The sequence below is a fragment of the Gallus gallus genome, chromosome 14 (assembly GCF_016699485.2).
Source record: "Gallus gallus isolate bGalGal1 chromosome 14, bGalGal1.mat.broiler.GRCg7b, whole genome shotgun sequence".
NCBI lineage: Eukaryota > Metazoa > Chordata > Aves > Galliformes > Phasianidae > Gallus > Gallus gallus.
The window spans coordinates 12,499,013-12,511,502 of NC_052545.1; the positions used below are offsets into that span (position 1 = coordinate 12,499,013).

Consider the following 12,490-nt stretch of genomic DNA (forward strand, 5'->3'; position numbering starts at 1 on the left):
GATTGCTTTTGGATAAGCTTTGGGTCGGCGTTTGCTGGTGTTGACATTCTGACACCCTGCACTGCTGGGGACAGCTGTGTGGGCAGTGAGTCCGGCGGTGGCAGTGAGGGTACAACAGCTGAAGGTTTGCAAGAAAGACTTAAAAGCAGAGAGCGGCGGTGGTTGAGAAGGGAGCGGCGCTGCAACGCACTGCTGTCTGTGCAGCGCGGGGGTAAAAGCTCTCCTTTTGAGAGAGAAAGCAGCGCTGCTCCCCCCCATCCTCACCCAGCGCTGCTGCAGGGAACGCTCACCCACTTTATAACCCATTGGGACCCACTGTGAGCCACGCGGTGCTGCACCTGCGGGGGGAGCCCAGGGGGGGGCACGGGTGGGCTCTGCTCACAGCTACGGCCCGGTGGGGGAATTGGAAGGAAGGGGGCAGCGGCGGCCCAGGAGCGTGAGGGCACGGTGAGAGGATACGAAAGGGAACATGGACGTGATTTGTTATCTTTTATTCCACAGAAAACCCTCCAATCTAGACTCAGAGTTAACAGCAGAAAAATAGCGTTAAAGTCAATAGGTTCGTCTTTTACCGCAGACTAAATAAATTAGCCCAGCGTCATCTCCACGCTCTCTCTCTCTTCCCCCCCCCCCCCCCCCCCCCCCCCTTCGCCGGTGGATCCTTCTCTCCATTACCGCGGCTTTCAGAAAGCAGCGGCTCTCAGCCATTCCCTCCGGGTGCCCCCCGGGGACGACCGCGTCCCATCCCGGGCTTCGGCCACCGATCCCCTCCGCTTCCCCTCCCCGGCAGCGAAAGCGTCGCCCCCGCGCAGCGCTCCCTGCCGGCCCGCAGCTCCTGCACGGCCCCCGCACGGCCCGAAGGACACCATCCAAAAATAGATAAAATAAATTAAAAAAAAAAAAAAACAAAAAAACCTTCCACGTTCTGACAGGGATTTTTCTTTTTTTTCTTTTTTTTTTTTTAAAGAACAGAATACATGTTAAAAACTTCAGTAATTTATATCAATTTGTTTTTTGTTTTGTTTTTTTTTTTTAAGCAATACTTTATATACAATGGAAAAAAAAGACATGCATAGTCCAAATACAATGTTGAAAACAGCATTTTCATAACAAAAAAACCCAAACACTAAGTGTTAATACCATGTACATGGATTCAAGAAGGACCACCCTTGGTTTTTCTGTTGCACACAGTTTATTTAACAATATGATATTATAAGTAAGAAATGAGTTTTTTTTTTTTTTGTGGTTTTTTTTTTGTGTTTTTTTCTTTTTCTTTTTACCATTCTATACAGTGATTGAATCTCCTCGGATCTTCTTATTTATAGTAATTATAGCGCTTGCATGATTTACACTAGAATTGCTTTTCCTCATTTCAAGTTTCACATAGAAGAAAGAAAGAAAAGAATGCTTCTTCTCTATTCAAATCAGCACGGGCTAAAAAGAGTGATCATCCCTATTTTCACCTAAAACCAGTTTTTAATCAGAGAAAACAAAGCAACGATTTCTACATCCGCGTGCCCGGCGCTGCGGCTCCGGGCGCTGTGTGCTCTCAGTCCGTCCCACCTCCCCGCTCCGCCTTCCGACAGTTCGCAAATGGAGAACCGACCGACAACGGGAGCCGTTCCATCGCGGGGCGGCCGCCCCGCCGGCAGTTTGTCAATGTTCTTCTTCTCTTCTGCTTTGAGACGCGACGTCTTGGAGATACGAATAAAAAAAAAGATGAAGATAATGAACTTTGCTTTCGTCCCCCCCCGACCCCCCCGGTTAAAAAAAAAAAAAAAAAAAGGTATGAGTCAACAGCAACGAAAAAATAAAAACCAAATAAACCCACAAAAGAGACCAGATACCTGTAACTGCCTGGCGTTAACAAAAAATATATTCTTTGTATTGTTTCTTTTTCTCGTCGGCTGTGGGTTTGTTTTTTTTTTTTTTCCCACATTTTGTTGGTTTTTTGTGTGTGTTTTTTTAACAGCAATTCGTCCTTCCCCGTGTAAGGAAGCAGCAGTTCCACCCGGGATCCAAAACAGCCCGGATGTCTGAATTCTCAGTACAAAATGTCCAACAACACCAAAGGGAGGAAAAAAAAAACAACTCAACCCCCCCCCCCCCACCCCCCCAAAATAAAAGTGATGCTCCCATAATGCTACAAACCCTCCACAAATTTTTCTAACGTGTCCCCGGTGGTATCACCGACCAGAGACAATTCGTTTGACAACGCACTCCTGTTGGGGGTGTTTAGTTGTGGAAGCATTGCACTCTGTTCCGGGTTGCCCAAGTGTCCCTGATCCATGGAGCTAGCCATAGTGACTGCGAGTCCTGGGTGGGGGGAACCAGTCTGGGGCGAGACGTGGTGCGGCGACGGCTGGGGCTGAATCCGCGGGGACGGGCTGGAATGTGGCGGCTGGGACTGGGGGCGGGGAGACTGAACGGGCGCCGGGGACCGCACCTGGCTGCTGAGGGAGGTGGCGATCTGCTGGCCGGGGAGATGAGACGCCTGCGGTTGTCCTGAGAGCATGTGCTGCTGTGGGCTCATGGGGTTGGGCTGGCCCGGAGAGCCTATCTGCTGCTTCATCTGCTGCTGCTGCAGGATCCTCTGCTGCAGCGCCTGCTGGATGTTGGGAGTGCCGTCCGCCCCCAGGCCGGGCTGGCCCATCTGGTTCAGCTGTCCCATCTGAGCCATCTGTCCCATGGACCCCCCCTGTATCGATATATGCTGCTGCATCCGCTGCTGCTGCATGGCTTGCGGGTAACCTCCCGGTCCTTGGGGCTGCTGGAACTGGCTGTGGCCGGCCATCCCTGCCGCCATGCCAGCCCCTCCTTGCTGCTGCTGCTGCTGTTGCTGCTGCTGCAGCAGTTGCCTTCTCAGGATCTCTCGGTACTGCGGATGATTCATGCTTGCCATGCTAGTGTTGTGGCCGGGGTTCATGATGTTGATCGCTTGTCCCTGCGGATTCATAGCTCCTATCCCTTGCTGCTGGGGAGGAACGCTCGGTCTCTGCACTCCCGCCTGCATCGCGTTCATGTTCTGCAATCCCGGCTGAGCGTGCATGCCCGGCTGTTGCATGCCGGTCTGCGGCTGCTGCATGCCAGGCTGGGGCTGTATACCCGCTTGCGGCTGCATCCCGGGCTGGTTAGCCACGTATTTGGCCGTTCTTTGCTTTATAAAAGCTGCCATAAGCTGAGGGTTGGACTTAAGGATATTAAGAACCTGCTGCTGCTGCTGCGGAGAACTCGGTGATTTCAAGGTCCTCAGCAAGTCCTGAAGTGCATTTGGAGGGATGCTCCGCGGCGGCTGCTGCACGCCCGGCATCCTCGGCCCGGCCACCGCTTGCGCCGTCGCCATCGGCATGACCGGCCTCGCCATTCCCGGCTGCATTGCTTGCTGCTGCGGCATGGGAGGCGACTGCCACTGCCCAGGCTGCATGTTGGACATCACCGGGCCGCTGACGGGGCTGGGCCGGGGTACATTCATGCCGACTTGCTGCATCTGGCTCACCGAACCCACCGTCGGGTTTACGAGCCCCGGGCGACCAGGAGGCAAACCATTGTTGATGTTGTTGACCCTGTAGAGCTGCTGCTGCTGCTGCTGGGCAGCCTCTCTCTCGATCTGCCGAGCCGCTTCCACCGCGGCCGGCGGCGGCTGAGCCGGAGGTGGAGGGGCTGCAACCGGGTTGGCGGGTTTTCCTGTCGAAACAGTAGTGGGGGGCTGAGTTCTGGACACATTGGGAAAGCCGGCCGGTGACATACTTACAGGGGAAGGCTGGGGCTGGGGAGGAGGCTGCGGTGTTTGCGGCGTGCTTGGCTGCTGCGTGGGGGTACCAGGCGTTGCTGAGGTAGGAGAAGGCAAACTTTGCTGAGGCACGTTTCGGGTGTTCATGGTAGCCATCCTTCTGCGCATGAGCTGAGCCTGCTGCAGGCGGTGCTGGATCTGCTGCTGCCGGAGCTTGTGTTTGATGTTGAGACAGAATGGCACGGGGCATTTGTTCTCTTGGCAGTGTTTGGCATGGTAGCAGCAAAGAGCTATGAGCTGTTTGCACACCGGGCAGCCGCCGTTGGTCTTGCGCTTGCAGCCCTTGGTGTGCTGCACAACCCGTTTCATCTTCTGGCAGGATGGCAACGAGCAGTTTGCGTTGCGGCACTGACAGGCGTGGACGAGGGACTGAATGCAGCGCTGGATGCTCAGCCGTCGCGACTCCTGGGGGCTCTTCGACTGCTGCTCCCCTTGGCTGTTGCTCTCATCGTCCAGACCCAGGCCCCACTTAACCATCTTGTGGTCATGGCTCTTAGTGTTGTAGCAGTTAATGCAGAGGTCGTAGTCCTGAAAGCAAAGAAAACGCAGAGCTCAGCTGTCTGTAAAGCTCTACCCGCGGCACCAGGAGGGGACAGCAACGTGACCCCGGTGTGGAAGCACGCTCTGGGTTGTGTGGGCACAAACACAGCCCAAGGGAAGCAAGACAGCTACCCTGCGCTGTGAACAGCTGCTGGTTTCCATTTATGCTGGCTGTACTGAGGTACAGAGGTGGCTGCACAGCCCACATAGACCCCACGGCAATGAGATCGGCCCTTTAGGGCTGAGTGCTGGGCGCGGAGGGCAGAAGCACCATCAGCTGCCTTAGCAAAGCCTCAGCAAAGTCCCAGGCCCTACCGAGGCAGTAACACAATCAGGCACTGCTACCGTGCCTTCACTTTCATACACTGCAGGTTTGGCTTTTTTGCTGTAGGTTTGGTGGGCTTTTTCCTCCTTTTTGAGGATGGCAGCTTTACATCTCTGCAACGTCTACCAGACTAGTTCCACAAGGAGAGCCGAAGCAGTGCAAACAGCTCCACCCCGAGTGCTAAGAACCAGGGGTTTGCTCTCCATTTAACTATTCTTGCTGTAATTACTGACCTGAAATACGTTTTTTAACCTCTAAAATAGCCCTTGAAGCAAGTTCAGGTTTCATGGCAAGGCAGACACTCATCTGAAAACCTGCTCCAACAGCCACATTCTCACTGCCCTGCATGCTTTTTTTATGCTAGAGAAAGGTAATTCCCCTTACACAGAAGCAGCCAGAAGAAACCTAATGGCCACACTTCCTTTCACCACTTAATTCCAGCCTTGCCTCAAGAAGCCCTCTTCAGTGCTCTCCTCAGAGGGATTAATTAAGACTCTTCAACCACAAGCCTGGCAATAACTACCAGTGTAAAAATGAGGTTGCACTTATTCAACAGTTTTTAGTTCAGCTACGGGCAGAGGTCATCAGCAGCCCTCTGGAGGATAACTGCCCCTCACGTCCACCCGTGTGACTCCACGTGTAATTGCTCTCTATCACAGTTCAGTAGAAGCGATCTATACTGTAATAGGGCCAGACATCAGAAGTATAGAGTCAGGTTAGGAAGCAATTATTTGGGTTGATCCAAAGGGCAAGCAACCTCTAATGCTGGGCAGAATTGGAAGCCTCCTCTTCCAGCTGCACAGCAGCCCAGGCACGTGCTTGGCTGCACTCAATACAAAGCCAAGCGCCACATACAACGTGGAGCCAACTGCTCTCGTGGTCATCCGTTTAACACGGATGGGCCAGCCCTGCAGATTCGGGTTACTCTGACAGTGCCAGACCCTGTCGCTCAGCCCTGAAGTTCTGCCATGATCAGCTGAAGCCTGGCTGTGCAGAGGAGCTTGACGACATGGGGAGTAATTCACCCGTAGCCACTCTAGGGTACTGCAGCTTCCCATGCAGAAAAACAAAGGCACTTTTTCTAGAAGAGATCAATCCACAGTGGCAACTGCCTTCCCTTATAAAGCTTCACATTGCTTACATCAGAACAGGCTTCATTTTGAGAAAATTGAGGTGAGGAGTCATCCCATACACACATACCTCGCACACAGTGCAATGCCACCTCGTCTCCACATGATGCTTGCACTCATTGCACGTATAAACAAAGCGGTCCTGCCCTTGGGTGTGGAGCTCTACCAGCATGCAGAGCGTGGACCACTTGGATCGGCGCAGCGAGGAGAACTCCCAGTGCTTATCTCTGGCTAAGGTGAGGAAGGCATCCCGCCCATCCATCAGATCGCAGCTCAGCAGTGGGTCGGGGTCCACAATGGGAGGCAGAGTGTTAATTACAGGCCCAGCGTGTAAATGAATCACAAAAAAGACCTGCAGATAAACGGGAGGAAGGGGGATAAATCAACGATGTTAGGTTATCTGGCAGGAAAAGCTCATGTTCTGTTGCAGAAACACGATGTTGCACATGTTACCTAATTGACTTAGTTCACAGTAATCTCTCCAACACGTTGTTACACAATCACACAAAACCTTTAGCATAATCCAAAGCCTGACTCCCCCTAATTTTCCAGCTCTGTCATCACGCCTCTATTTACAGGAATCAGTTTTCCCCTGCACACAGCACGTTCTGACAGTACCTCTTTATGCTTCTCCATGGTGGCATACAGCTTCTGAGACAGATCATTGGACACGTTTGGCATGCTGGGTTTCTTCTTGTTAGCTCTGCTGATGCTACTCTTATTCTTGTTGGTTTTTTTGTTGTTCTTTTTCTTGGCGTTCTTGCTGTCACCCTGGCTTCCCTGCGAGAAACACACGGGGAAGATGGTCAGCTTTACAGAGCTCTCTCCCATTCACTGCAGCTGAAAGCAAAGCACTGCTGCTGTCAGTAACACAGCTTTGTTCCGTCGCCTGCAGATCAGCCACACTGTGCTGAATCCATCCCATCTTCCAGGACAAAAATCAAAATCCAACCCAGCAGGAAACTGATTTCAAATGTGGTTTAAAAATAGTCCAGATCTTTTTTTAAGCACACACACACACACATTAATTCGTGCCTTTTCTTCTTCCTTCTCACCGCACTTCAGCTTCCACTGCCTGCCTTCCCAAGTCTCATACAGGATAAAATGTGTTAAAAATAAAACACACTTTCACAATCTCTGCAAGTGCAGTGTTTTGCTTTGTGCTGCATTCAGGACTTCACACACCCGCTCAAGTTCTGACTCATTAATTTAAATCCAACAAACTGAGAACACAGAAAAGGAAATGCAGGACCTGAAACCAACTGAACACATCTCCCCCCACCCTGACGACGTGCTGCTGCATATGCAGCTCCAAAACACCCCAAAACACTCAATGCCTTCACTTGTGTGTGAGCTACAACACAGGGCACAGTGAACACAGACCGAATGCTAAATATAAGCCGGGTGAAAATAGCAGATGGTGCTATTTGGGTGACCTGGGAAAACAGAGATTAATGTGCCTGAAAAATGGAATGGAAATAAAATAAAGAAGCCTCCTGTCCTCCTAACAGAGCACTCACCACCCAGTGAAAGCCCTACCTGCTACCGTGTTGGTTTGCATAATGTGAAGAACAATCCTCCCATATATACACACACACACAGAGGAAGGTTTCCTGAACACAACCTACAGGCCAACAGGTTTTATTTGCAAGTGTGTTTATTCACACAAAACAAAAATATTCCAACTGAAGAAACTATTCTGCACGTAGACTGTAGTCCTCGTTGCCATCCTTCCCTCTACCCACTGGGTTCAGACACAAATTCCCTGCCAAACCTCAGGCTTTCAGTTACTGGTTTTAATGACTTTCTGATGATCAAACCTGGTTGGAAATTAAAGCCATACTACTTCATGGGGAGCCAAAGCTCTGTGCCATTTGAAGGTATTTAGCACTGAATTCACAACTATGGTATATTCCCATGATTTTTCTTCCCCAACATTTTCTACCACCTTGATGGAATTCGGGTTAAGTTTCTCTTCACCATCTCTTCATTCTGGAGTATCAACACAGATTTTAAAATTAAAACACCAAATTGAAGATTACATGGATGGAAACTTAGCTGACACTTTAATTCTAAGTCTCCTTTCTGCTACAGAGCTCTTGGAACGGGTCCAGAAGAGGACCACTAAGATGATCAGAGGGCTGGAGCACCTCTCCTATGAAGAAAGGTTGAGGGAACTGGGCTTGTTTAGCTTGGAAAAGAGAAGGCTCCGGGGAGACCTCACTGTGGCCTTCCAGTACTTGAAGGGAGTGTGTAAACAGGAGGGGGAACGGCTGTTTATGAGGGTGGATAGTGATAGGACAAGGGAGAATGGTTTTAAACTGAGACAGGGGAGGTTTACGTTGGATATTAGAAAGAAGTTTTACACCCAGAGGTTGGTGACACACTGAACAGGTTGCCCAAGGAGGCTGTGGATGCCCCATCCCTGCAGGCGTTCAAGGCCAGGCTGGATGTGGCTCTGGGCAGCCTGGTCTGCTGGCTGGTGACCCTGCACATAGCAGGGGGTTGGAACTGGATGAGCACTGTGGTCCTTTTCAACCCAGGCCATTCTATGATTCTGTGATATTATGATTCTCTATCTTAAATTTATACTTCAGTCAATAACACTATTCCAAAATGCTTTGAAGCAGCTCGGTTTGGTACTTTTTCACCTTGGACCTTTTAACAGATCCAGCCAGTTTTGGCAGAGAAGCCACCAGCACGGGGGGTCAGAGGGCCTCGTGCCTTCAGAGCCTTTCCCAAGGTATGCCCCACCTCTCAGAGCTTCTTCTATCTGCTCCTTGCAGCAGTGTCACACCAATTCCTCCCCTTTCCAGGGGACACGCTTCCCTCCACACAGTGATGCTGCTTTAGGTGACTGCACTGGAGTGCTTCTCCTGTTTTCCTTACTGCTTTTCCTGATCCAAGGGGCAAAAGCACACTGCTGCATTTCTAGGTGACACCTTCAGCCATTTGGATGCACACTTTGTGCCACCAACCCAAGCAACATCAGTGCATCATGTGGAACGTACAGATGGTAACAGTCAAGGCTGTTTCTTCCCACATGAGGCAGACGACTCACAACATGAGTGTAACAGCTGTTTCTGACTTCTTAAAGTGACTTTCTTCCCCACCCTCTTACACGTACGTGTGTACACTGGTCCCCTCTCTAGAAGGACATGCTATGATTTATGGAAAGCAATATTGTGAACAAAAGAGGACTGCAACGTGCATTGCAGGCCCTGCCTTTCAGTTCCTTCTACGCTGCTGTTTGTTAAAATATCTCAACATTTTAAATTACACTCAGAATAAAAAGGTGAAAGCCATTAACTTTACGGCTCCATAAAAAACAGCAGTAAACTACAGTAGCTTCGAGGGAGCTGCTAAGGTTTAACAGAAAGAACTTTCTGACACAGCTCCACATCCATCACAGATAACACACACTGCACACAGATTGTCACAGCACATGAGCAGAGTGCAGCTTCTCCCCAGTTAAAGCTTTCAGCTCCACCTTGGTCTTCACTTCAGATTTTCCTACTCTATTTTCAAAATATCTGGCTGTAAATCACAGGCAAAAAGGATATAAGAGCACTGTGACCGTTTGGTTACAGATCCAAACAAATATAAATAATGAACTTCTGGCCAGGAATGAATAAAGGACTTTTTTCTTTAAATTACTGAGAAATGCTGATGAAGGGAAATCACTGCCAGGATCAATGCTTCAAACCAATGCAAAGACTGCAAACAAAAGTAGGGAATTTAAATGTGGAAGTATTTACTCCAAGGGAGTGCAAAATACCTCTGATTAAAGAAAGGTAGAATTCAATTCAACTCTGAAAAATACAGCACCTTTCAAAATGCAATCACCTTAGCAAAGGTGTGAACCAGGAGCTCAAACAAATGACTGCAAGCAAATGCAGCAGTTGTGGTGTGATCCCAAAGTGGCTCAACACATCTCTCTGAGAGCATAAATGCTGAACTACATAACTCACCTCAAATCCTTAAAACAACAACAACAATCCATCAGTATATTTCTATCCAAGAAAAAATCCCAAAATCCTGTGAAAGGGAACCCCAGACAAGCTTTTCAGCTCGTTAGTCAGTAAACTAGAGAAGTGTAACTACCAGCTTTATGATCCAGAAGCAAGCGCAGCACATGAAGTCAACTCACCTCTGTTGTTTCACTGGCTGCAGTGCTTTCTTCCTTCTTCCTTTCCTCCTCCTCCTGCTCCAGCTCTTTAATGCTTTCTTCCAGCACGTTGGGCCAGAAATCACCTTCAAAGTAAGGCAGCTCCTTGGCACTCGTCAGCCTGTCTTCAGTTGCTTGTTTGAAGATGTCCTGTTAAGAGCATCACACAACATCAAGAATAAATACATGGAGACCACTTAGAAGAGATGGGAGAACCAGAGACATGACTCAGTGCTGCACTGAGCAGTGCTTTATTTCTCCTTATTTTCTGCTCTGGGAACATCTGCCATATTTTCCTACAGAGTGCACTGAACAGATAATGAGCCCAAACTGTACAACCGTAACCACGTACCATGACCTTCAATGATGCACAGCTTCCCCAGATTCTATTTGCAACACACTGACAGAAACCTAAAAGGACTACACCTCCCTACGTTTCCATCCTAGCTATCCTCATAACACTGCTGCTCAAAAGCTCCTAAGAAGATTCCCCCTGGGTGAAATATTCCCCTCTTGGTGAAATTCGGATACGGTGGACTTGTTAGTAAGAAATGGTCCTAGGGCAGAAGCCAAGCCTAGGGAGATTTCAATCTGAAAGGCAGAATTTCCAGAAAATTTAATGAAAAGAAGACACCAGCTGAGAATAAGAATGCTTGCAGAACACTGTGACCATTCCACACCTGATGAGACAGTATTAGCTATCTTTAAATGAGAAGGTGGTAAGAATTAATACAGCGAGTGAACAGCAGCAAACCTTGTAGTCGTGAATGATTCTCTCAGCAAATGCCTTGTCCAGCATCTTCTTATACCATTCCTGTAAGCGTTTGGGCTTGGGAATTTTCTGATCAGGTGGATGGCAATGAAAAATATAGTCATCTCCTTCACTTGGGGGACAGGCCCAGATGTGTCCTGTCACATACCTGCAATTGACATACACACAGAAGATCCTTAACCGTGCTGACTGTCATCTTAAAAGTTAACTCAGCCAAACTGAGATGTAAAGTCAGAACCTTTTCTTTCCCCCCTTCTTCTTTTAACAAAGATGTTGAGGCAACAAGCTGTGTTTATACAAGAGATGGGAAAGAGTGTGGGATATGAACGTGAAGCTTAAAAGCTCTGAGTAACTGGTGACAGGAAGGATGAGCCTAAGCAGTGAAATGATTAAGAATCCTTACTGACAAAATCCAAACCCCCTCCTTGGTGCAGAAGAGCGTTCCATGTGTGCCAGTGGGCAGAAGGAAGGAGACTATCCCCACGTGTGAGCCTACTTGGCATGGTGGACCAACAAAACGCTACGTAAAAAGACTGCTTTCTTTGAAAAGAGTTCACTTACCCAAGTTTCTTCACGTACTCCAAATATCCAATGAGGATTTCATGATAAACTGCAGTTCGGAGACAACGGGGGCGGAAGAAATGAATACTATCTAGATACGATATGTACACACGTCTACAACAGTGAGAGAAGAATGATAAAACACATCAGGTACAGCTGAACTTCAGGGCTGTCCACTGAGAACTGACTTTTACAGTAGATAAATTTACAGCCACAGGGAACAAAAGAGATGATTACACACTAACTGGGCCCAATGAATGTAAATAAATGTGAATGCACACTAAATAAGCATCTTAACATAGCTTAAGTAGTCCTCAAAAGCAAAAGTTGGGCAATGCTTTTGGGACAGCAGGAATAGATCTCAAAAAGCAAAATTAAACAATAATAATAATAGATTGTCGATACTGTAACATTTTTTGCTGTGATATCTGATTTCCCCTTTGAAGTCATCTGCAGTCATACAGCAGGACTTATAGAATCACCACAGAATCGTTTGAGTTGGAAGGGATCTCTAAAGGTCACTTAGTGCAAAATCTGAGCCTCTCTCCCACTCTTCTGTATTTGAAAGTGAGCTCCCAGTGAATGTAGCTCAACATCCTCCATATATATATATGCCACTGATATAGAAATGAAGGAGTACCTTGTGTTTGGAGGGGGGCAGTCCGAGCCATACTCCTGCACATGCATGCCAAAGAAGCAGACATCTACTCCATCTATCTCCTCAAAAGCAAACAGAGCTTTGGTACGGTAAGGGAAGGATTCCGACATCTCCCCAGAATCCACAAATCTGAAGAAAAGGGTGACAGGAAGGAAAAAGAAATCAAATAAAGCCAGTCACTAAACCACTGTCCTACCAGCAGAAGGAAACTTTTATTTTTGACTTCCTCTTAACTCATTAGAAGCATTTATACAGGAGTTAAACTAAGGTCAAACCAGAGCTGTATTAAAATAGAGAGCTGTCAATGCAAGGTCTGTTGCTGTAACACTCACGAAGAGACAATTCCCATACAGTTAACACACGACTGAATAGGAAAGCACTGAGTAGAAGAGCAGCCTCAGAAACCACCAGCCTTTAAACGTACTGCAGAGTGAAAGACCTGACGCACTCTGATGATGTGATGTCAATGCTGCCTTTATGAGTTAAATCCAACATACTTCACAGAATAAACATTTCAAGCTCCTCATTTATTAGGTAGATTAAGAA

The 12,490-nt window shown here is 48.3% G+C and overlaps 1 protein-coding gene across 9 annotated transcripts in view; it reads right to left on the minus strand.

Annotated features, from left to right (window-relative positions):
* Positions 1-919: 919 nt before the first annotated feature.
* Positions 920-12,490, minus strand: part of CREBBP (CREB binding protein) — a 78,099-nt gene continuing 66,528 nt past the window's right edge. For all 9 annotated transcript variants that reach the window (XM_015294627.4, XM_015294625.4, XM_040647707.2 and 6 more), the window contains 7 exons: positions 11,927-12,073; positions 11,287-11,400; positions 10,708-10,873; positions 9,936-10,103; positions 6,404-6,565; positions 5,856-6,137; positions 920-4,318 (listed from right to left, as the gene is read on the minus strand). In XM_015294627.4, coding sequence (XP_015150113.2) covers positions 2,144-4,318; positions 5,856-6,137; positions 6,404-6,565; positions 9,936-10,103; positions 10,708-10,873; positions 11,287-11,400; positions 11,927-12,073 — 3,214 coding nt within the window. In that variant the 3' untranslated portion in view covers positions 920-2,143. The remainder of the gene's footprint in view (positions 4,319-5,855; positions 6,138-6,403; positions 6,566-9,935; positions 10,104-10,707; positions 10,874-11,286; positions 11,401-11,926; positions 12,074-12,490) is intronic.